General features: G+C 48.1%; 1 protein-coding gene across 3 annotated transcripts in view; it reads left to right on the top strand.

The window, feature by feature from the left end:
* Window positions 1-26,357, top strand: part of ClC-c (chloride channel protein 3) — a 77,270-nt gene that overhangs the window by 40,848 nt on the left and 10,065 nt on the right. For 2 of the 3 annotated variants that reach the window (XM_075875612.1, XM_037421587.2), the window contains 5 exons: window positions 10,439-10,820; window positions 14,246-14,405; window positions 17,063-17,269; window positions 18,745-18,825; window positions 19,778-19,960. In XM_075875612.1, the coding sequence (XP_075731727.1) occupies window positions 10,439-10,820; window positions 14,246-14,405; window positions 17,063-17,269; window positions 18,745-18,825; window positions 19,778-19,960 (1,013 nt within the window). Of the gene's footprint in view, window positions 1-2,720; window positions 2,958-10,438; window positions 10,821-14,245; window positions 14,406-17,062; window positions 17,270-18,744; window positions 18,826-19,777; window positions 19,961-26,357 lie in introns of those variants that run through there. The other variant, XM_075875618.1, reaches the window with a different exon arrangement.

Genomic DNA, 26,357 nt, shown 5'->3' with positions numbered 1-26,357 from the left:
CTTGCCCTCCAATGGCGATTTCGGTTCATGCCAAGTTAATGGGTGACCACAGAGCACCCAAACGTAAGCGGCTAGATAGATAGATAGATAGATAGATAGATAGATAGATAGATAGATAGATAGATAGATAGATAGATAGATAGATAGATAGATAGACAGATAGATAGATAGATAGATAGATAGATAGATAGATAGACAGACAGACAGACAGACAGACAGACAGACAGACAGACAGACAGACAGACAGACAGACAGACAGACAGACAGACAGACAGACAGACAGACAGACAGATAGATAGATAGATAGATAGATAGATAGATAGATAGATAGATAGATAGATAGATAGATAGATAGATAGATAGATAGATAGATAGATAGATAGATAGATAGATAGATAATGCTCAAAGTCGCCGAAGTTCGCTAAGAAATGCTTCCCATTTAAAACTGAAGGCGATGCACGTACAGGCGTGCATAGAACATACACATACCGATAGCGCCTACATGTGTGTACAGCCGCGGCCACGTATGTGTAGAGCACGCTAACAGCCGGTTTTTTCTCTGCGGGGCGAAACCTAGGGCAGTGTCAAGCTCTAACGTGGCCAGCCTGACAACTAGGCTGTGCATGCTCCTGGTACACCACTTAAGAGCGCGCGCGCACACACACACACACACACACACACACACACACACACACACACACACACACACACACGCACGTACGCACACACGCACACACACACACACATGCACGCACACGCACGTACGTACGCACGCACGCACACACACGCACACACATGCACGCACGCACACACATGCACGCACACACGCACGTACGCACGCACACACACACGCACGTACGCACACACACGCACGCACGTACGGACACACACGCACACACACGCACGCACGTACGGACACACACGCACACACACACGCACACACACACGCACGTACGCACACACACATACGCACGCACGCACGTTGCACACACACGCGCGCACACACACGCACGCGCACACACACGCACGCACGTACGCACACACACACGCACACACACGCACACACACGCACACGCACACACACACACGCACACACACACACACGCACGCACACACACGCACGCGCGCACGTACGCACACACATGCACGCACGCACACACATGCACACACACACACACGCACGCACGTACGCACGCATGCACGTACGCACACACACACACGCACACACACACACACGCACGCACACACACGCACGCGCGCACGTACGCACACACATGCACGCACGCACACACATGCACACACACACACACGCACGCACGTACGCACGCATGCACGTACGCACACACACACACGCACACACACACACACGCACGCACGCACGCACACACATGCACACACACACACACGCACGCACGTACGCACGCATGCACGTACGCACACACACACACGCACACACACACACACGCACGCACACACACGCACGCGCGCACGTACGCACACACATGCACGCACGCACACACATGCACACACACACACACGCACGCACGTACGCACGCATGCACGTACGCACACACACACACACGCACACACACACACACGCACGCACGCACGCACACACATGCACGCACGCACACACATGCACACACACACACACACACACACACAGCGCGCACGCGCGCGCGTACAGTACGTTGCATATGCATGAGAACGATCATCACTTCGGGCTGTCAAATAACACGGGACTGTTCAGCGCTTGTTTGAGATGTTTATTGTTCGATTGCAGTCAAGCGTTACTAATTGATAACCTGATTTGCAGATGCGATTGTTTAGAATTAAAGAGTGTCGGGGGATAGCGATGTTGCCTATAGCGCAGCTGGCGCTTTGTGACGTTTATCGTGCTTCGTCATTAATTTCGAACGCGCGCCTCCTTGACAAACCCTCGTGTGACGTCAGCGAATACCGAGTTCTCTTACGATAGTGCCACACACGAAAAGGTCGAAGTTGGTTACCGTGACGAATTGTGCCCATAAAAAAAAAAAAACGTGCTGTCGAGTGGTTCGAGAATAGGCATTATTACCCTGAAGATTTTTTGGGGGGCCTATATCGTTACCGGCGTTTCTTTCACTCTCCAACGCGGCAGCGCGCGTCAACAACGCCTCTCGTCGGTGCGACTCTGCTGCTCACGGTTTTCGCGCCACAGCAGGGTCGTTCGTTAAACTCTCATTTATACAACGTTTGAGATAACAGCGCGCGCCGTGTTCTTTTGGAGCTTACGGGTGTAGTAATAGAGAGAGTTCAGTGTTTGCCACGGGAGGGGTTAAGATGGCCCGACGTTTTTCCCCCGCTGACGGAGCTCGCGGCGGGCAGGTGTTGCTTCTCGAAGCCTGCTGGGAGACGCCGGTGATTCACTCTCCCGTGACAGCGCTTCTGGCGGGGAGAAGATTGGCCGCGTGGCTGAATCCTCGCTTCTCGGAGCAGAATTCGATTTCATTCCGAGAGGACGCGACTCCTCGATACGCAACTTGGCAACGCGTGCTGTACGGTAGTGAGGAGGATAAAGCCGGCATTCTCGCGGCGGCCTGCGATGTCGTACGTTTCACTGAGCTCGCGGCCTGCCTGCCTGATCGTTCGCGCGTCTCGATAAGCGCCGGACGCCGATAGGGGGGAGGGGTGTTGGCGGCGTCGTGCACGGGGGTCAGCTGTTGGCGTATGCTGCCACATCCCACCGTACGTCGCGACATCAGGCGCGTTGAGTGATTCAGTGCGCGCGTCTCGGCCCCGGTTCCGCCTCGGGCGTGCGGATGTGGGGAGGGACATGGCCGTGGAACGCAAGGAGAGCTACGTCGAGCCGTCGCTTGCCGCGCTCCACCGCAACGGCAGCGAGCTGCTGGTCGGCGATCGCTGGAAGTTTCTACGCCCCCTCGCGCTGCGACCGCTCGCCGACGACGAAGACGAAGGTATACAGGCAGTTCAGTTGCCTACCGCGTTTCCCCGTTCCGCGGCGTCTGTGTTTGTTGCGTGAAATGCATTTCACATTAGCCGGATTCGGGAGCTGATGCATCTCGTGGTGTGCGACTGGAAAGTGCGAGGACGTGGATTCGATTCCCTGTCGCGCGGGGCTGCGCATAAATTCAGGTGTGTGTTAAAAGGAACTTCGAATTGTCAAAAATTAAACCCGAGTCGATCAGCCACTGAGGTGTGCCTGGTAAATTATATCGTTGTTTTATCTCGTAAGGTCGCGGGTTTGAATCCCAGCCAAATTTTGATAGAGGCGAAATGCGTGAGGTATACGCGTGTACTAGGCTGTTGAAATTTCCGGAGCCCCTCCCCCCCCTCCCTTCCCCCACTCTACGGTGTCCCTCATAATCGCATCGTAGAATCCCTGCATTTATTACGCACATAGATGTGATTGCCCCCCTCCTCTTCTTCGAAAACGGGCGAAGTCGTTAACGGTATAGCGAACTATAAGTATTGATATATTTTTTTCCTGCGTAGTGCACCGATCGCCTCTGTTTTCGTGTGTGCGCGCGACGACAGGCGATGATATATAGTGGTGTTGCGCCCGGCTTGTGGCGTTCGACCAATTCGATTGGTTCTATGCATGTGCGCTATTAATGATGTGCGCCAATAAAAACGCACTGCAACTGTGTGTGCGACGCGTCGTCAGCGTGTCAGATTCGTGACGCGCGCCGTTTGGTATATATCCGATAGTCGTGGCTGACTTAGGGAGCCTACATGTGCGCGCGTCTCCGACGCACGCACAAGTTGGCTCCCTAGGCTGACTCGTTTTTTTCGGTGGTCGCACATTTCATTTCTTTCATCATTCGTTTCACTCGAATCCTTGTTACGCATAGCTTCAAAACATGTACGGTAATGCGTTGCATACCCGTGGGGGTCAAGCGTGATTTCCATCGCACCATCTGCGTATAGAACCCTGGTGCTGTAGATAACTTGATAATAAAGTTATATAAAAAACATATTGAAGCGACCCTTATCGCGCATTTGTCCCCGTCTTAAAAATTATGTACAGGTTAACAATGCAATAGTGATAAGCAAGGTGATCAAGTCTGCGACTCTTGAAACCATGTTATCAAATTTTTGATTAGATTGCCAGTGGCATTTCTTTAGAGGCTTGTTATATTGTCGAGTGTCTGTTAAACACTTCGACTTTTAATGACGTCATGTCCTGCGCATATATCACGTGCCGTTGTATGTTCTTTTCAATGCTCGATTCATTCATTCAATCATTCATTTCTTCATTTATTCATTTACACTTCTTGCAGTGAGTCTCCATAGTCTTTGTATATTTAGTCAGCACTGTTTTTTTATTTGTCTGTTACAGCAAAGTGCTCGCGAGTAGTTGTCGCGCACATATTTGTCTTTTTTGCCAGAGACATGGACAGCTTGTATGAAATTGCCTACATAGAGTTTTCATTTGCCATCAGTTTAAACACTGCCCACTCCAAGCGCGTGGATCCACGCGTTCTTTATCTTATAAAGAGAAAAGGCGTGCAAACACGGTCACAAGAAGGAATTCGGGACACGAGCACGAAATGCTGTTTTGTGGTGCCACATTACGCCCGGTTTTCTTATGATGAACACGTACCAACTAGCAGCTCAGCTCTGTTATTTATTTTATCGTTCAAGTGTGTTTTGAAGCAGGAATGGTTATAATGATTGCGCGATTGCCTACGTTTAACAACAACAACAACAACAACAACAACAACAACAACAACAACAACAATAATAATAATAATAATAATAATAATAATAATAATAATAATAATAATAATAATAATAATAATAATAATATAGTGATTAATGAAAGATAGGGCTGGTGGCTGTTTGTGCAATGTGAACTGTGCCGCTGTACTTCACCCAATTGCAGTAAACTTATTTGCGTCTCGACGATAGTTAACTGGAAAGTGTTCGTTGGCCGTATTCTCTCGAATCCGCGCTTGTTTATCTCACTGGCGTAAGCTGCCGGTGATGTAACCGCACGCTTGTTATGTTGGTCACCTTTCGCGGCAATGCAGCAACTGTCGTCGGTGAATGCGCGCGCCGCCGCTGCGGCTTCCGTTTTGAATTTTCCGCGCCGTGTTGTGAATGCACTGCGTGCGTGATCCCACCGTCGTCGGCTCTCGATAGACACAGCCGGCTGTGTATAGGAAAAAATCTCCGAGGTTCTCTCTCCTTCGGCGGCACAGCTGCGTTTGTCTCCCCGCGGTGGTGACCTTGGCTGTGGCAGGGGTCCGAACTCCCCTCACAAGTACGCCAACGGCCGGAGCCCTCCACTTCTTCTATTTCGTTTCGTCACATTCTCTTCGAGAAACGAAGAAGAGGGAGAGGTACGGGAAAGGAAAAACCATTGTCGGAGGGTGTCCTTTTCGTGCGCCTGCTGTTCTCTATTCTTTTTCTTTCCTTCGCTCTCTTTCTTCCTTTCTCTTGTTTCCTTTGAGTCTCCGGCGCCGCTTGGGAACGGTGCGTTGCACTGTTCGCCTGTGCGTGCGTGCGCTGTTGATAGCGCGAGTGAGTCGCGGCTCAACGGAAGAAGACCGTGTTGCGTTGGTTTGGTTGGTGGAGTCGCCGCTGCGCACTGGCGAACGGAAGCGGTAGACTTCCGAACGTCGCTTCCGCGGTGTCTGCTGCCGATCGTCGTGGCCTCTCGCGCGAGCTGTCATCGGAGTCGCTGTCACCGTCGGCCAAGGCGGAATTGGCAGAGGCGGCGCTTGCGGCGGCCGAGCTGGCTGCCACGGTTCTCATTTACACGCCGTCTACGAGCAGCGGCTTGCCAGCGGGCCACCAGAGCAGGCAGCTGCACCAGAAGCGCCGGAGACGCGCCAAAGGTGGGGACACGCACCTATGTAACCAGGCAGCGCCGAGAAAGGACCACTACTTTCTGAAACTCTCTGTTTCTAGTTTTGATAGCCTCCTCCCGTGTGTGGCTAAGCTACTGGCAATGATCAAACCAGCCCCGAATGACGACTCGTGAATTTGTTTGTCCGTTTGATTGTTGCATTTCTTTCTAAGTACGAGTTATTTCTCATCTCTGGAATTTTTTGCTGGCCGCGTGGCGAGAAACCGATTGGATCGCGCTGTTGGATCGCGCGCCCGTCACCGTCATGACGTCATCTACATAGCGAAATTGCCCGTTTCGCGAGTGTGTCGGTGTCGTTTCGGCTATCCGATCGGATTTTTTGCGTCGGCTTCATCTTCCGCAGGTCGATTTATATCGCTGTACGAGCACTTGATTCCTTTTAAACGGCCAACAATTTGTGCACGTTCGATCGGACATTAATCCCCCCTACCCTCCCCCAACCCCCCTTAGCTGGCGTGCCAATGGATGCATTGTGCTTCTGAAGTGTTTTCCTCCGCAGCGCACATAAATCATGTATGCGTGACATCTAGGTGGCCGTGAGAGCCTGCTGCAGCTGTAGCTATAGTGTGTTCTACGTGCCAACCTGTGCGGAAGTACGATTTCACCTTACTTCGGTGACTCAGATGAAATAATGAAGTATAGGTGTCTTGCTTTCAGGTGTTGCTTGCTCTTAACGCTTCTATCGTTAATTACCTTTAAGACTGATCGAGCATTTTTCGATTATAGACATTTCAAATCGGTTTGAGGGGGAAAGGGGGAGCTGCATCACAACATAAGCTCGTGTACCTTAGGAGTACCATATCAGTCCAGTTGGTAATGACCATGCTTACGATATTAAAGCTTATGCTCATGTCAATTAATTTTTTTGTCCTCGTTCCTTAAGTGGTGGGAAAATAACCTAGCACTCTTAGCTGTACCTCATCGATACCCGCTTGCACATATGGTGCAATGGAAGGTTTTGTCTCAAAGCCATATCACTAGTGAAATGCAGCGATGTCATAGCAGTAGCACACTTTGGTAATCAGGTTCATGTTGTGGTACTATTTACAATGGCATTAGGCATTATTTTGGCCAATGTGCCTATGTGCGTTATCTCATAACCTGCTATAAAGACATTGCAGCTGTTCCTCCTTTTCTGGCATCTCATGGCAAATAAATAAAACAGTTCACAATTATTTCACCTTTGGTTAGCCTTCCCTCTAAGATGTATTTCAAACATACATGTAGATTTCCTTCATAACGACTAAAACGCATTCTTGGGCTAGTGCATGGTTTTGTAGTAAATATCGGAGGCACAAAGGAATGAGGATAAGAGGCACGAGTCCTGTCGTTTCTTGTGTTCATTTTTTTGTGCCTCTAAAATTTTGCTTCATATTATTTGCTGGTACATCAGGCAAAAAAAATTTAACACTGATGAATTTCACATTGTGGGGTCCCGGCGCCGCGAACGCGCGCATCGCCACCCCCTTGGAGTCAACGGACACAGCAGACGCGGTCGGAACAAAGCACACGACATACATACATTTATTAACTAATTTAGACGACGATATCGTCCGCCGAATGATACACCAATTTCAACTAACACGCTACCATACAAACAACATAACGCAGTGACACACTAAACACACAATTGCATGATAAACACACACTAACACACCCAACACCCTAACACATACCCAAGGCGGCGTCGCCAACGCCTGACTTTCCACGTGGGACCCCGGCGCCAAGCCCGCGGTGCCGAGCACCGGGAGCCCACGCTACAGACAACCGTTCGCGGCAGCCGCCACGCGCAGAAGAGACTCGCTCAACTCTCCCACCACCAAGGCCCGCCTTCTGCCAGGGGCCACCGCCGGCGCTACCACTCTACCAACAGTGGTACTCAAAGCGAACACTACGCCATCTATCGCCCGGCGGTGGTCACCACCGAAACAAAGCCTTGGGGCGAGACACGTGCGCCACGCGGCGCAGACAACTTTACAGGGGGGGTGTCAGCACCCCCACATTCCCCCAACCTTAAATCAAACCATATCCCGAAATCGAAAATTAGCTACACAAGCTTTAACAAAAAAATGATATCGCACGACCATAATGTCCTTGCACCACGACACCGCCGCCGGTCGACACTGCTGCACTGTCCGGCTAGGCTTCACCTCGGTACCGGCCCCGCAACAGCAACGTTGCCGTCGGCGCGACGATCCGTCGCTAGCGCCGACACGTCTTCCAGTTGCGACCAGCACTCGCGAGGGCGCCGGACTGCAGGCAGTTGCGCAGGTCCCAGGCATCTCCATCGCCCGACCTCACGACCGCATTCCTGGCCAACGACGCTGACGATGTGCAGGACAGCCGGCCGTGGATGACATCCCTCTCGCTGAATACATCAACAAAAAACAAAACTCGAAAGAAACAAAGGAGCGCGGCCCAGGGGAGGGAGCTTCAGGCTTTTCGGCCACATGGTACGGTGGTCAGTACTGCTAGCTAATACATCGGTGGCAGCCGAGACGCCCATCAAAATAAAACAAAAATCACTTTTCCTAACTCGTGCTCACAAGAAAAAAAAAGTGAGGGAAGCGCAGCGCGACACCTCAACGCCACGATCCACCTAGTTGTGCCACGTGCGACAGGCGGCTGCGTAGAGCCTTAGGCCTAATGAGTCGCACGGCAACAACCGGCATCCACCCAGCACCCAGCCTAGGCGCAGAAGAGGCAGCCGCGAGGAGACGTCCACTCTGTGAGGTGGCCCTATCGCTCGCCGCACACAGCAGCTTACCGAGCGATCGGCGTCCACCGCCCCGGGCGGTGTCACGACGCCTCGGCGTCGAGCCGCAATACAAGTCAGCAACGACGCCCGGCTCCCTGAGCCCAAAGAGATAGAAGAAGCTATTCACAGAAAATCGGACCACCCACGAGGCTTCCGTACTCACTCGCTTTGGGCCTGGCCTACAAACCACGTGCTCTAGGCCTTGCTCACCCCAGGATGCGGACCGCATGGATCTCGTCCTAATTCAACAACGTTTTTGAAAACTAACAACAAAAAATAACAACACTTGCGAGCAAAAAAAATAAATAGAAAGTCAACTTGCCGACAAATCGAAACACGTTACAAAACCAATCTCCTCGCTTCTCAACAAAGCACACCACCGACGCTAGCAAAGAAGTCCCCCCTAGGCCTACTCTACTCCGGCTCTAACAAAATCCCTGTACCGAACCGCAAAAACTGTCGTCCGATACTCCAAGAGCTCCACGTTGGGCAGCCAGTGTGGGGGCCCGGCGAAGAAGAACGAGCGCATCGCCACGCCACGCTCTTGGAGTGAACGGGCACAGTGGACACGGTCGGTACAACGCACCCACATACATACATTTATTAACTAATTTAGACGACGATATCATCCGCCGAATGATACACCAATTTCAACTAACACGCTACCATACAAACAACATAACGCAGTGACACACTAAACACACAATTGCATGATAAACACACACTAACACACCCAACACCCTAACACATACCCAAGGCGGCGTCGCCAACGCCTGACTTTCCACGTGGGACCCCGGCGCCAAGCCCGCGGTGCCGAGCACCGGGAGCCCACGCTACAGACAACCGTTCGCGGCAGCCGCCACGCGCAGAAGAGACTCGCTCAACTCTCCCACCACCAAGGCCCGCCTTCCGCCAGGGGCCACCGCCGGCGCTACCACTCTACCAACAGTGGTACTCAAAGCGAACACTACGCCATCTATCGCCCGGCGGTGGTCACCACCGAAACAAAGCCTTGGGGCGAGACACGTGCGCCACGCGGCGCAGACAACTTTACAGGGGGGGGGGTGTCAGCACCCCCACAACATAAACATTGCAAAACAAAAATCTGGCAGATCCCATGCGTTGTGGCTATCAATTTCAAGCTAAGCAGGCAGTGAATGACTGCCTAGGTCCCCAATTCCAAGTTTTAGCTATTACGTAGCATTATGAGTGGTTTATCATTTTTGTATACATTCAGTAATAGTGCATCTATTGCATGATTACCAGTCGCAACAACTACAATGGTGTGTAAAGGGCAGCTCATGGTTCAATTTATTGCCAGCCCTCCTGTTGGAGCGCAGGCATCAAAAAATTTTTATTCAAATGAAATGGATACTACAGTGCGGTGATGTGCAAATCACAACTAGTGGTTGCCAGCGTATTTGAATGTTTCACTGCAGCTCATAGAGTCGTAGCTTCATAGAGTCATATCTAATGTTCATTTCACAAAGGCGGGCCGAACTAAACATTCCTCGAAGTCGATCATCTCATTAGGTGAGAGACAGTCTTAGACCACATGAAATACTGCCTATGCAAATTTTCTTACATCAAAATGGCTTTCCAACTTTCTTAAAAGGATAGGATGGTCCTCGTTGGAGTACTTAGTGTTTTTATGCATTTTGGGTATGGTACTTTTTCAAACGCTCTGTATTTCGCTTCATTCTACGATCCGGCATACTGCGATACTATTCCTTTCAGTCTTCATTGAGGAAGTTATCCATCTATTCATGATCTAAGGTTTTTTGCCCGTTCTCTGCCTACAGGCTCATCTGGGCAGCAGCAGCAGGAGCTCGAAGAGCAGCTGGGTCCCTCGGCGGCACAGTATGAAGACTTCCACACGATTGACTGGCAGCGGGACTTGGCCCGGGACCGCATGCGCCACCGGCTCATTGTCAAACGTCGCGGACAAGGCGGTCTGGTGGAGCTCCTGGTGGGCTTTCACGACGCATGGTCGGGCTGGCTGTGTGTGCTCCTGGTGGGGCTGGCGGCAGGTGCCATTGCGGCCGTCATCGACATTGGCGCCCTCTGGATGAAGGACCTGCGCGAGGGCATATGCCCACAAGCCTTCTGGCTCAACAAGGAGCAGTGTTGTTGGGCCTCCAATGACACCTTCTTCAAGGGGGATGACTGCAAGCAGTGGTACAGGTGTGTGTCCGCAAGACGTACCTTTACTAGAGGCATACCTGTTTGAAAGTATCGTAGCTGTTATTTCGTCGCCTGACACTGCAGAAAAGTGGTACTACTCTTTCACTTTCTTTTTCTTCTACCTCCTTTTCTATACGCTGCCGTATAGGTATCCTCCACCAGAGATGGTTACAGTTGTGTAATTTTCAATTTTTGTCATGAAGATTAACTTGGCTGACATGTGTAAGGGTGCAGTTGTGTGTTCTTGCTGTGCCAGTCAAAGCCTCATGACAGATTTTGAAAACACTTGTTCGAAATCTTAGTGTATGTAAAGGGCACCATGTATGAGTCAAGTCAAGCATCACCACAATAATGCCTTTCTTTCATAACCTGTTTTGCTTCAGAAGGTTTAACCTGACAAGTTTGATTTTGTCGGATTTGGCTGCTTTCCTATATTTCACTGCAAGCAAGGGTGTTTTTTTTTTGAGGAGGGGTAGGGAGGAGGGTGGCTGAAACTGTGCTAGGCAACGCTGAAATGTTAGAAAAATTAGGCTGCCTGCTGACGTTTTTAGCATTGGTGATATAACACAATTTAGGGTCTAGTAGTGGGCTATACTTTGAAGCATGCATATTGGATTTCCAGCAAAGCAATTATCAAGCTCAAAGTAGGAAATGGGCAGCAAGCTGTAGAATCCCATATGTAAACCTTCTGCAGCATGAGCATAATATATACTGGGTAATGTTTTTCATAGAATATCTTGTATAATGGTTTTTTTTTTGGTGGGGGGGGGGGGGGGGATTGACTGCAGCAATTTGTTGCATATGTGTAAGGAAAAAAGTACAGTGCACCTATTGAGTAGAACTCTGGATTGCCACTGGCAATATGTGAAGGTGGTGGGTGAATGTACGAAAAATAATGTTTTTTCTACGTCTATAGAATTAATTGAAAAGGGTACCATGTTATAACTGTTTTCATGCATTTTAGAAAGCAAATTTATTAAGATATCATATTTTGGACTGTTCTTGCTTGTTTTATAAAATGACAAGTGTTGGCTAGCTCTGCTTGTGCGCCATTCAGTTCTTTGTCTCTCAAGCTTTTAAACAGCGTTTGAGTGTTAAGTATACTATGCTTCATGGTTTAAAGGGACACTAAAGTTAAACAACAACTTACATCAGAGTGAAAGCTCAATGTATGAAAGCATCTAAAACGACAATATTATCAACAACAGTGCCCTACCTATCGAGAAATTAATGTAAATGCACAATAGCTCAAGTGCTGCAGTAGGACATTTTCAAAATGATCCTGATGACATCAGAAGGACCGCCTACATTTAATCACTAGTAATCGATCTAACTGCACTAAATAAAGAACTTTCCGTTCATCAAGAGACTCAATAAAATGCTACTTGTTCATTTCTGCTTTCATGGAAAAAATAACCACTGGACGTTACTGTAGGGAATGGCGCGAGTGGTTAAAAAGTTCGAATTTCGTGTGATTACACGGAACAGGTAGTGCCATCTAGCGGGGTGCAGTTGAAACAAAAAATGTCTGCAATCTCGAAGCCAATGGCTTGAAATTGACCAATGGCCGTTGTTGCTGCTGTGGCTCCTGCTGCTTTCAGTCTGCTGCTACTAGCGCAGTAAAGCCGGGCAACGTTGTGTGCAGCAACAGTATGTGAATCAGTCCAGTCGGTCTGCTTCTTGAGGCAGGTAATTAGAAGTGCGCTAACCCGATGCGGACCACTACAACGTAATTTTATTTTAAACAAGGCCCTTCCTTGGCATAAAACTAACACTACGAGGTTTCTGGGCCGCTATTTAAACAATCACCGTTGACTTAGTAGTTGCCGTTAGTGTCCCTTCAATATGTTTATACGTACATGTTGTGTAGTGCTCCTTTGGCTCTGCATAGGAAGCAGTACATTAATGAACTGATGCTTTAATTTTAATACCTGTAACTGACTGATTATACTTGATATTTTTAGTGGTATTAAACATGCTCCACTTATCAAAATCACATTGGCCAAATGAACGTAGTCAGGGGCGGATTATCCAGGGTTCAAATGAATTGGGTCCTCCGGTTTTAGAGGGCCCCCCAAGGGGGAGAAAAAATGGCCAACTTCCTTGTTTCGTTTGAAAAAAATTAACCCTCCTGCTGGATTCCACTAATAGAAACAGATTATCTATTTCAATAATCAATATGTATGTATGCTTCTAAGAAGTTGTTCGTTGCATAATGCGTATAATCATGAAGTCCGCTCACAGTTAGGCATTCTGTGATAAAAACCTTTTACTCCCCAAGACCCTGCATCATGTAGAGGGAATGAGCTGATCCAGCGGATCGACATACAGAGCAGCCTGATGAGGATTTTAGCAACTGCACTCCAACATGCAATATGAAGGTGCATTCAGAGTGATTCCTGTTTGAGATATCGTTTATTACGCTCAATGAAAATAACCGGTATGAAGCTGATGCATAGGTATGCTATAGTATGCTTTCATTGTAGTGTAAACAATGCACCATGAAATATTTGTATGGTGAAAAATTTCCTGATTCTGCAAGGACTTCGAAGGAGTAATGGTTTGATTCTTCACTTCTGGCATTGCCATTCTGTCTTAATTCTTGATTAGTGTTTATATAGCGAAACTTAAGAGACAATAATTTGGTAAAGGTTGTGCACAGAAAATATCGGCAACATATATCCACTGTTTGGTAGCAAGAAGACCCTCGCTGCAATTGCTTGAGCTTTGTGGTGGGGATCTCCGGAGAGGTTTAGAATAAATATGGCCTGTGTTCTTCGCAGGTAAATCTATACAAGCGTCTGGTCTCAAGCATTACTGAATGACAAAGTGGAAAGAAAGCGGGGGAGCGGCCCCCCTTATTATTTTTTTTTTTTAACCGGGTCCCCCACACTGTTAACCCTGCCCTAAGCGGGGTCTACAGTTTTTAAAAATTTTATTTTAACACTTCCTTGAGCAGTGGTGCTTGTGTTGAGTCGCAGCAGTCTATCAAGTTCACAGTTTTGCCTTTTACACCATGAATGTGAAGTTCAGTTACAAGCTAAAAAACAGTAAAAACCTGTAATGTCTCTTGAGACACACGGAGGCCTCTGTTTCGTAAAAAATGCTGTCCTTGCAGCATCATTTTCAACTTTGCAGTTCTTGGCAATGCTTTTCAACAGCGGCATTCGTGACCCACGCTAGCATTTCGAGACCAGCACTCACGTGGCATTTCAATGCAAATTAGCATAGTTCAACAGTGGAATTCGTGGCCTGCGCTAGCATTTTGAGACCAGCACTCACGTGGCATTTCAATACAAATTAGCATAGTTCATTGTGGCAGTTGATCAATTAAAATTAGCACAGTTTCCAGAGCATGAAAGCATGGTTATTCATTTTTCTGCTCTTCAAACTTTTATGTTCCTCTTCGGTTTTTTTTTTTTCAGGTGGCCAGAAATGTTTGACAGTGATATTGACAGGGAAGGGGCAGGGTTTTACCTCCTCTCTTATCTGCTGTACGTCCTATGGAGTGTACTTTTTGCTGGCCTGGCTGTCATGCTGGTGCGGACGTTTGCTCCTTATGCCTGCGGCTCTGGAATTCCAGAGGTTAGACAATTTCTTCTTTGACACTACCTAATATTTTTAAAGTGGAAGAAAAAGTACTCCTGAAGCTTTATAACAAGCATTACCCCTAAGTAGTTGTGGGGAGGTAGAGAAGAAAGGGGTAATTACAGGTAATATAATTGTAGAAAGAAGCTTGATGTATTACCTCAGTATGCGAAATACAATGTTTGTAAGGATCCACAAAGTATGTCTTTGCATCTACAAAAAAGTACGACAAAGTGCACTGCTACACATTTACAATGCTACAAAGTGTACTTAATTGAAGGATGGTTACAAGCAATAATGAAAATTATCATTATTTATGTTAATTGTGGTTGGCATGCATACTGGTCTGATTTTTAAGCTATACACGAGTATTTTGTGCTGTTCTCTGTTTAGAAATAAATTACTTTATTGGGCACCGAGTGGTTTAAGTTTTGCTCTTCGTAACAGTGATCCCTACCTGTACGTTTGGAAAGTATTTCATTGCTGACACTTCGTGACATTGTTTCATGGGATTCGAACTATAGATGGAGCAGTGGTTTCAGGCCCCAGTGTAAGGAACTCTAGAAACTTCTCAAGTGTAACGTTATAGCAATTTGTAAGGCTTGCTTCCTTAACTACTGGTGTCACTTTGGTCACATCTATGGCACTGAAGCTAACCTCCTCTACACTGTACCTGATGCAACATAGTACAGAGCTAGAATGTAGTGATGACTTTCTGTTCACCTTTGACATTTTCATAACATTCTCAACAATCATATTTGGAGAATCAATCCATTTCGTACCTTCGGGCAGCTCTTCTAAAGCCATGGAAGTTGGTACTGTTGGTCCCGGGTGTATCGAACTCGAGTATATAGAATTATTCTCTATATCGAACAGTTGATAAATCCCCTTGAATTTCACATGCACAAGTACGAGACTGCTGCGCACATATATCAAACACCTACAGAGCGTAACATTCGATTTATTGAACGCTGCGCTGGGTCGAAGCCCAAAAGTTACATTTATTCCGACAAAGATGGCTCATTTTTCGGTCATGTTCTAACAAGTTTTGATCCTTCCTAGCATGCATGTGACAAAATAGGTGTAATTCGTTGGTTGAGCAGTGTTTGTGAGTGCAGCAGCACACGTGGACACGGTGTTTCCAAATGAGCCGATTGTCAAGGGCACCAAAATCACATGGATGCGAAGTGACTCAGTGGCCTCGTCACAATGTGTGCATTTTCTTCCTTGTTTGCTGATTCATGATGGCATGCGGAGCTAAAAAGCATGGCCTTTGACAACCGCAACCTAGTGACGTATTTTTGGTGTTTTCGGTTATAAAATACACATCTCGGAGGCTAGGCTTTTTGTTTGCTTTGCACTTGCTGCTACTAAGCCCATAGTGTCATTGCGAAAATATATTCATTTGTAGTTTGTGGATAGCACGGTGGATAGTGTGCTCACTTTTGGCTTGTGCACTTCAGTACTTCTCGCTTTGTTATGGCTGAATCTTCCATTGGGAGTCAAACTATACACTGCATCACTCGTAGCGATAAAAATAACGACTGGTGCTTGGAACAATGTTAAGCAAGGCACACAGTTTTCTCGTGGGCTTTAGTGACAGTCGGCTTAGTGTGCGTCATCTTCGTTGACAATGGGGTACGATGCCTCAGTGAATTTTGCTACTAATTTGCATTTTTAGGCGCCACTGCGAACGGAGTGCTGAAAGCGACTTCTTTGGTGCAGATTAAGTCGCTGTTTTTGACTGCATCGATGCTGATATCAAAGCTGGCGTTTATTAGGGAAGTGGACCTGAGCAGTTATGAAGGTGCTGATGCCACCACTAAACATATTACTGCACTGCAGAGCTTGCATTGGCACTCACCGTCAATTACCGCTGTTGTGGGTGAAGCGGCTGAATTCGCTTACTTTGAAAGCTTCTGTGCTCGATCAAAGGGGCTGTCTGACTTGATTAACATGACTGCGCAAATGGCACGAAAAGTCTACAGACTATTTTTACGCAAAATAAACTGCAGTAACTTGTAAAAATTGTAATTTTTTTCTCAAGCATACTGTAAGCGAATTGTCATGTTAATGCTTATTACGGTTTTCGAAAACAGTTTTGAGAGTTGCAGTTCAATAATATAAGCCTTTAATATGAATATTTTTTATATCAAATTATCGTTATATTGAACTATTTCGCTTTCCTCTTCGAGTTTGATATTTCGGGATCGACTGCATGTGATTATGAAAGATTTTATCACGTCATATGTACCTTTATGAAGACCCTAAATAGCTTCCACATCTACTATAATATGCGAGGCTAACATCACATTCTTTTACGTATTGTTTTCATTTATCTGATTTCGAATGCATGATGTTCTGCCTCTTGTTCATGATTGCAGGTAGGGCAAACATGGCCGTAGCTTTCTTAGCATTACCCGCCATGCATGACATGGGAGCATTGCATCTCGATTGTATTGCATGAATAGGAAAGTCTACTTCAAGATTTTACGGCCACATTTGATGCAGTAAAGAGGCGAACAGTTGGGCATAGTACATTCACGTGTGTCTGAGTTGCGGAAAGCCAGTAGTTGATATGTCGTGAACTTCGCCACTCACCGTGTCCGGTATGACTACTGCCACTGTGTGGTTGCGTTGTGTTATGCACACAGATCAAAACCATTTTGAGTGGCTTCATCATTCGTGGCTACCTGGGCAAATGGACACTGACCATCAAGTCGGTGTGCCTGGTGTTGGCTGTGGGCGCTGGGCTCAGCTTGGGCAAGGAAGGGCCCCTGGTCCATGTTGCCTGCTGCATCGGCAACATCTTCTCCTACTTGTTTCCCAAATATGGCAAGAACGAAGCCAAGAAGAGAGAGGTGAGTACTCGCGTCACGCTTCCTTTTACCTTGCATGTCTCGCAAGAAATAGGGGCAGACGAGGAAGTGTTGATATTGAAAAAGATGGCCTTGGTAAATGTTTTTATGTGGCCACTTATTGTTACCCAGATGGAACCAACCACGTGAGGACAGCATACTATCAAGCTAGGTACACCTGAGTAGGGTAGCTGAAGTGCTCTTTTGTATTTAAGCTGACAGAAATAACGGGAAAAATAAAAACGAAAGCACAGAAATAGGCAACTTGGCTTTTTGCAAGTGGGAGCTAAGTACACGTAATCTGTGCTGCACGTATTTGTAGTTCTGCCATTTGGAGTTCTGCTGTAATTCGACAAACTTTCTTGGATATTTATGTAGTCTTGTTATAAATTCGATCTTGGCTTAGTGTGTTAAACATACTTGAAATTAGAAGGTTATGTGCAAACATTACACATTTACATGGAAGAGCACAAACCCTTCCATGTAGACGTGCTTTTTTCATGTAACCTTTTAATTTCTTGGATAGTCATGCATGTTGTGCAAGATCAGCTCTAGCTGTGGTAGCCGGTGCCAGTTGTTGCAACGTTGGTTTGGTACGTGGAAAATCCTTTTGAATACAGGCCACGGATAGTGCATACCCTTGGGAAGCAGGTGTTGAGCAGGTGTTGAGCATTTCCTCATGGCAAAGCTGCTGCCAAACTGGAGGCTGTCGCCGGTGTAATAATGACCGAGATGCATGAAAGTGTGAAGTCAGTTGGTTAATTTTTTGTTTGAAACTTCTTGTACTCCCATGGCTGAAGTAATGCAAACAGGAAGACGGTAGAGCATTTGTCGCACTAAATTGCCTTAAATAGATGTGGTGAATAATAACCAGACACTCAATCCAAGTATTAAGCTGAGTGTTGGTGGTTCAGCAACGTTTTGCCAATATTTAGAGGTAGCAAAAGGTAAATGCCAGCAAGAAGGTATTTCTACTGAAAAATAGCAGCCTAGTGTTTCTTAGTTCTTGACTGATATAGGTGCAGTTTTTTTTAGATACTTGTTTACTTTGTGCAAATGGGCGTCTGTCTATTTTCCCTCTTTTGCAATTTCGTGTTGTTAGGCTATCACAGAACTTGTAATTTCTTTTTGTTTTTAAGGGAGGAAGCAAGTGAAAGGCACATGGATCCCGACATTGTACTTGTAGACTACACATTTAACACTGGGCTTTGAAAGCAACTGAAATATGTTTTATGTATTTGCATTAAATGGACACATAACATTAGGTTCTGCAGTAAAGTGCAGGCTGCCTTTATTTTATCTCAACTGCAATGTGGCATGTACTAATAGTATACTAGAGTTAGGTATTCTCTTGCTCTCAGGCTATGCTTTGGCATGCATATCCATTGAACTATGGTTAGTGTTCTTGCACCGATCTAAGTAAAAGGCAAAAACACTTTCTTGTGGCTCTCCTGGTTACTTATACTCTCTCTGTACAGATTCTTTCAGCTGCAGCAGCTGCTGGTGTGTCTGTTGCCTTTGGCGCTCCCATTGGTGGTGTACTGTTCAGCTTGGAAGAGGTTCGTACCAACCGCATTTATGACTCGTTTCTCTGTGTAGTAGGCAGGATGAATGGGTGCTTGCCAGTAGTTTTGTACACACTGTACTGACACTCTTGTTCACTCACATTTATTCATTCACGTTCTGGCTCACTTCCAGTCATATTTGCCAATACTCATATGAGTTTGTAATCACTTTCGTCTGTGTTCACTTGCACTTAGCATGTTCATACTTAAAAAAAAAAAAGCCGAGTGCATAAAAAATGGGACAAGGAAGACAAGACGATGGGACAAACACTCACAGTAAACTCGTTTATTATGTAAAGTTCATCTGAAGATGGAACAAGCACTCAATGCCCACTCATTTATTACTTAAAATTGAGGGAAATATACACTCACTGCATTACAGGCAGGCCTGTGCACCCTTCAAAAGGCGATTCCAAATGATTTGCTACTGATTACGGTAAAGCAGCTCAAATTAGCTTTCCTGCAAACACACTGGCATTCGGCGAACATAATCTGCGGCCTTGTTTTTCATGTAAAACACCTCCAGAAGCTTGCATGCAACAGTTTTTTTGCTGCACTCTAACACCTTCATTTGGGGAAACAAAGGCGCACAGCCACATCCTGCGCAGTTCACTGGGGAATGCCTGTTCAGTCCTTTTGTGTGTTGTGCTTTTATTCTATTGTGTGCCTAAATTGTTTTTGTTTGAAAGTCATATTGCAGCCCCATAGTACCTATTTCATCTTTTTTTTTGCATTTTAGTGGCTTCCTTAGAGTTTCAGTATGTACCAGCTTGCCCAACAAGTAACACTCTTCGAGTTATTTTATCAAAAGTTCAGGGCTATATATAAGCAGTGCGCAGTTGACATCGACACCTTTCTAGTACATAGTGCTCTTGTGCGCTCGTTCTTGTATATTGACAGCATAGTGAGAAACTGTTGTAAAGCCACGTTTTTTGATGCCCTGCAGGTGAGCTACTACTTCCCGCTGAAGACGCTGTGGCGGTCTTTCTTTTGCGCCCTGGTGGCAGCGTCTGTGCTACGCTCCATCAACCCATTTGGCAACGACCACCTGGTGATGTTCTACGTAGAGTATGACCTGCCGTGGCTTTTCTTCGAGCTGCTGCCCTTCGTTCTCCTTGGGATCCTCGGGGTCAGTCTCGAGTTTTCTGTATGATTTTTCTTATTTAGGTGAAAGGTTTAGATGCCTGATCAAATGTGAAAATTGCCCATCGGCTTCAACAGGAGCGATACAAAAAATTATGTGATGACATCATCAAGACGTCATTACAAAAACTTGTGATGTTAAGGCGTTTATTAGCCGGCAACGAGCGAGAATATACAATGGCGACAGTCACGGCCAAGCACGGGCTCTCAGCGTGAGCGGCGTCCTTGTTGGGTAGCCCCACTAGGAGGTACTCAAGAGTTCGACCCATTTCAGAGTTCGGAGGCTTCGCTACAATTACCCCAGGGCCGAAGAGGGAGCCGCCTGGCGACCTAACAGCTTGTTACTAAGAGCGAGTCATAATAAGCCTTCAGGCGCTCCACGTTGACGATTTCTCGCCCACGGCGGCGCATGTCCGAAGATTGTTCAACGGGTTCGATCAGATAGTTGACGGGTGAGGTGCGCTCGATGACACGGTAGGGGCCTTCGTATTTGGGAAGTAGTTTGGAAGCGAGGCCAGCTACAGAGGTCGGGATCGAGAGCCATACAAGTGAACGTGGGCTCAGAAGTGGTGGAGCCATCATGAATACTCTTCTGCCGCTCTTGCTCTTGCGTCGTAAAGGTCTTGGCAAGCTCGCGACACTCTTCAGCAAGCCTGGCTGTCTCAAAAATAGGTGTACACTCAGATGGATCCGGCGTGTACGAGAGTATCGTGTCCATGGTGTGTGACGGGTGCCTTCCGTACAGCAAGAAGAAAGGTGAAAAACCGGTCGTGCTCTGAGGGGCGGTGTTGTAGGCGTAGGTGACAAAGGGCAGTATATTATCCCAATTAGTGTGGTTTGCAGCGACGTACATAGAAAGCATGTCGCCGAGGGTGCGGTTAAAGCGTTCGGTGAGGCCATTCGTCTGTGGGTGGTAAGCAGTATTTTTGCGGTGGACAGAATGGCACTCCGTCAGAATGGCTTTGACGACTTCCGACAAGAAGACACGGCCTCGATCGCTGAGAAGCTCTTGAGGTGGTCCGTGGCGCAGTATGAATCGATGCAGCAGGAAGGACGCAACATCGCGCGCAGTAGCCGCAGGGAGAGCAGCGGTTTCGGCGTATCACGTTAAATGGTCAACGGCAACGATAGCCCAGCAGTTACCAGCCAACGTCAGAGGAAGTGGTCCATACAAATCGATACCTACGCGTCCAAAGGGACAGTCAGGGCCAGGTAACGGTTGCAGACCGGCGTGCGACATGTGTGCTGACGGTTTATGGCATTGGCAAGTGAGGCAAGAGCGAACGAACTGCTGCACGTAGCGGTACATCCCGCACCAGAAGTAGCGTTGTCGAATGCGGTGGTAAGTTTTGAATACCCCAGAGTGCGCACATTGCGGATCAGAATGGAAAGATTCACATATCTCCAACCGCAGACTGCGGGGTATGACGAGTAACCACTGCCGGCCATCGGAGTCGTAATTGCGTCGGTGTAGGAGGCCATCACGGATGGCGAAATGGCGAGCTCGACGACGCAAGGCACGCGTGGATGGTGTTGTGGACGGATCAGTGAGCAAGTCGATCAACGGGGTGATCCAATTATCCTTTCGCTGTTCGGTAGCGAGGATGTCAACATCGATGGCAGATACAGCAATTGAGGTTACTGAGCAGGGCACGCCATCTTGAGGTAGAGGGGAGCGTGAGAGGGCATCAGCTTCAGCATGCTCGTGTCCGTTGCAGTACAGCACACGGATGTCGTAGTCTTGTAAGCGAAGAGCCCAACGGGCGAGACGGCCTGAGGGATCCTTCAATGATGAAAGCCAGCATAGTGCATGATGGTCGGTGATGACATCGAATGGGCGACCATACAAATAAGGTTGAAACTTTGTAAGGGCCCAGACGATCGCCAGGCACTCTTTCTCCGTGACGGTGTAGTTTGTCTCGGCTCTCGTGAGCGTACGGCTTGCATATGCTACGACATATTCAGGGAATCCGGGTTTTTGCTGCGCCAGGACAGTGCCTAGGCCTACACCGCTGGCGTCCGAGTGCACTTTTGTTGGGGCTGTAGGGTCGTAGTGGCGTAGAATGGGAGGCGACGTCAACAAATGGCGGAGCTTCGCGAACGCGTCGTCGCACTTGGATGACCACGAATTGAGGGGCCCGTTACTTCGAAGGAGCTTCGTCAGCGGTGATATGATCGTGGCAAAGTTTCGTATGAAGCGTCGAAAGTATAAGCACAGGCCCACGAAACTACGCAGTTCTTTGACAGATGCAGGTTTGGGGAATTCGGCCATGGCCTGAAGCGTGGCAGGATCAGGAAGAATGCCGTCTTTGGACACGACGTACCCCAGTGTGGTGAGTTGCCGTGCTGCAAAGCAGCACTTTTTCAGATTTAGTTGCAAGCCGGCATTGCTCACACGCGTGAAAACTTCTTTCAGACGTTGAAGATGCGTGGAGAAATCTGGAGCAAAGACAATGACATCGTCGAGGTAACACAAGCACGTGTACCATTTCAAGTTGCGCAGAACGGTGTCCATCATGCGCTCAAAGGTTGCAGGTGCATTACATAGACCAAACGGCATGACGTTGAACTCGTACAAGCCGTCTGGCGTGACGAAGGCGGTCTTTGGTCGAGCGTCGTCAGCCATGGGTACTTGCCAGTAGCCCGAGCGCAGATCGAGAGAAGAAAAAAAATCGGCTCTATGAAGGCTGTCATTCGTGTCATCGATGCGTGGCAGTGGATAAACATCCTTGTGAGTGATCTTATTGAGCCGTCTGTAGTCCACACATAACCGCACAGAACAGTCTTTCTTCGCAACAAGAACAACAGGAGACGCCCATGGACTGTCTGAGAGCCGAATAACGTCGCGTCGGAGCATATCGTCAACCTGATCATTAATTACTCGACGTTCAGCAGGCGACACGCGATATGGATGTTGCCGTAAAGGTGGATGGGCACCAGTGTCGATGCGATGCGTAACAACGGACATGCGACCGAGAGAACTTCGCCCGACATCGAAAGAAGAACGATATTCTTGCAACAGGTCCAGAAGTTGGGAACGCTGTACGGCCGTAAGGTTGTCAGCAATTGAGGGGCCAAATACATTAGCAGATGACGAATCAGAAGTGGAAACAACAATGATGGTACGCGACCTGGGACAGCGCGTGTCATCGGGTACGTCCAGGACTTGTGCGTCGTCGACTGGTTCCACTCTGCCGAGACATTCCCCTCGAAGCAAGGTAACACTGTACGGAGACGGGTTGGTTACGAAAATAGCAGTATTGCCCTGGTTGACCTGCACTGTCGCGAAAGGTAATAGCAATCCTTTCCTGCTGCAAGCACGGTCAGATGGCGAAACGAGTGCAATGGTGTCGGAGAGTCCGGCGCAGTAGACATACACAGCCGCCGTCGAGTTTGGAGGCACTGTTGTATCGTCTTTCGTTAGAATCTTGCTCAGTGTCGAGGAACTGTCTTCTGGCGTCAAATGCGAGAAGGGTGAGAGCTCAATTTCGGCGACGGCACAATGGATCACGGCGTCATGGCGGGAGGGAAAGTCCCATCCCAGGATGACGTCATGAGAGCATGCCGGAATGGTGATGAACTGGGCAACATACAGAACGTCCTGGATAACAACACGAGCTGTGCACCCTGCTGTAGGATGAATACGATGCAAACTTGCAGTACGGAGGGACAACCCAGAAAGTGGCGTCATCACTTTTCGAAGTAAGCGGCAGAGTTTTTCGTCCATAACTGATACGGCAGCTCCAGTGTCAGTAAGAGCCGATGCACAAACACTGTCCGCAAGCACGTCAATGACATTCAAGGGGCTGCTCTGGGGGCTTTCACATTGCGATAGCGTCGCAGTCCTTGCCTCGGGGACTGCGACGACTAGTTTTCCCGCTCATGAGCAGCCGAACTTGGCCGCATGGGGGACAGGGAACGACGTCGTGGAGACGGCGATCTTCGAGATGGACCTGGGCGAGACCGAGGTGGCATAGACGGCGGTTCTTCGCGATAAGGACGGCTGAGTTGGCCAGCAACAGGTGAAGAAATTGGTGCCGGCTGTACGCGATGGCAATAACGGGCCACGTGACCGGTGTAACCGCAGGCAAAGCAGATGGGCCGGTTGTCGGGTGTGCGCCATCTGTTTACCGGGGTAGGTCTCACCCATGTCGCAAAGGCCGATGGACGGAACGGTGGCTGCATGGTGGACTGAAGCCGAGGCTGAGGGGTTATGTCAACATACGTAGCGGGCATACCCGCTGCAAAGGACGGAGGTCGAGCAGCAGCTTCGGCGTAAGTCAGAGGGGCGGTTGCTGGAACGACTTGGGGTGGCCTGGGAACCACTTGCGCGTAACTCAGGGGCGCAGGAGCCGGATGCTGTGGCGGGTGGTACGCAGGCATTACCTCCGCTATTTCCTGTTCAATCGCTCGACGGATGGGAGGGAGAAGGGTAGTAGCCGATTGTTGAACAGCCGGTTGGTGGGCAAAGGGCAGGAGCGAGAACTTACGCGCGATTTCCTCACGGATGAAGGACTTTAGGTCTGTCATCAACGCCACTTGGTCACAACTGGCCTCCAAGCCAGCAAGCGTTGCAGCTCGTGGTGGGGAGCGTCGGGTCATCGAACGCTGCCGGCGGACCTCATCGTAGCTCTAGCACAGTGTGATGACCTCAGCCACTGTGCCGGGGTTTTTGGCAAGCAGCATCGTGAAGGCATCATCGTTAATGCCTTTCATGATGTTTCGGATCTTGTCAGACTCAGACATGGTGTGATTAGATTTGTTGTATAGGTCCAGGACGTCTTCAGTATAGCTGGTGAATGACTCACCAGCCTCCTGAGCACGTTCACGTAAGCGCTGCTCGGCTTGCAGCTTGCGAACAGCAGAACGGCCGAAGACGTTGATGATTGCGGTCTTAAAATCGGACCAGGTGGCAAAATTGGACGCGTGGTTGTTGTACCACAAACTGGCAACACTCGTAAGGTAGAATACCAAGTTGGTCAGCTTGCCGTCCTCGTCCCATTTGTTAGGGATGCTCACGCGCTCGTAAATGGCGAGCCAGTCCTCCACGTCAGTGCCGTCAAGGCTAGTGAAGATGGGTGGATCGCGGATTCTGGGGACACCGGGACAAGGGGGTGGCAATGGAGGAGGCGTTTGCTGAGAAGCGTCATGGTACATAGTAGATGGCAGGGTACGGGATCGTAGCTCCAAAGGCATAGATTGGGATCGCAGCACTCTCCATGAAATTGTTAAGGCGTTTATTAGCCGGCAACGAGCGAGAATATACAATGGCGACAGTCACAGCCCAGCACGGGCTCTCAGCATGAGCGGCGTCCTTGTTGGGTAGCCCCACTAGGAGGTACTCAAGAGTTTGACCCATTTCAGAGTTCGGAGGCTTCGGTACAGTGACGTATCATGATGTCACTGCACAACATCGTCGCTTCAACAAAGGTGGGCTGATCGCAGAGGCATTGCAAAAGCAAGTAAAGTGCAGAAAGCTTGCAATCATGCTGATCCTGGAGGATATGAAAAACCACGTTAGGTGCAGAAAGTTTTTGGAGGGAGGGGGAAATGATCACTAAATCAGTGAGAAAGAAAATGAAGAAAATGCCTTTAGCATTAATGCTTTGGCTTTAACCTTTGAGTTGTCTTGGGGGAATGCGTAGGGGGACTTCGTGTGAGTTTTTGTTGTGGTTGTGGAGGGGTGCTCAATGTTTTTTTCTTTTCCAGAATGTGTCGGCTTAGTGACCAGTGCTGTGACAACACTCAGCTTAGTTCACAAACTATTCGTAGTGCTTGAAATTGAAAAGTACTGCACAGAGCAGTTTCATGTAACTGAGTGGTTCATACTGGCTACAGTCATTTCATTTCTTGATGCAGCTCTTTAGGACTCGATAGGAATTTGGCTATCAATTAGACTTCATCTGCTAAAAATGAAAGTATGTAGTTAGATTACTACTAATATATTACTTTCATGCACAGATATGTATACAGTGATAGCAAGTACTCGGGCCCTTGGATCAGCATTCTTGCTGTCATTACCATTATGGGTTGTACATCTTAAAGCATTGTGAGAGTCCAGCTTTCTTTTGTGTGTAGAGTCAGCATCCTGCATGGGGCATTTGATGTATATGTAGCTTCGCACCTGTGCATTTGTGCATACATTGAAAGACAATTTTTGGGGTAAGGGTTCGCCTCTAAGCACTACGACAACAGGCCCACTTTGTTAATCTTGTGTTGATAAATTCTATCTTATTTAGGTACTCTTTGTAGGTTTCCTATTTTTAAAAACGCACTGTTCAAAAACGGCATAAAATCGCTGATAGAAAAGAAGAAGATTGCAGTGTTTTGTCATAGATTCGTGCAAGCAATTGCTTTGGCTGCATTACTTTATGCCGAGTCAT

The sequence above is a fragment of the Rhipicephalus microplus genome, chromosome 2, assembly GCF_043290135.1.
Source record: "Rhipicephalus microplus isolate Deutch F79 chromosome 2, USDA_Rmic, whole genome shotgun sequence".
NCBI classification, from domain to species: Eukaryota; Metazoa; Arthropoda; class Arachnida; order Ixodida; family Ixodidae; genus Rhipicephalus; species Rhipicephalus microplus.
Note: the sequence above shows the minus strand (reverse complement) of the source record. Positions and strands in the feature narration are given on the sequence as shown.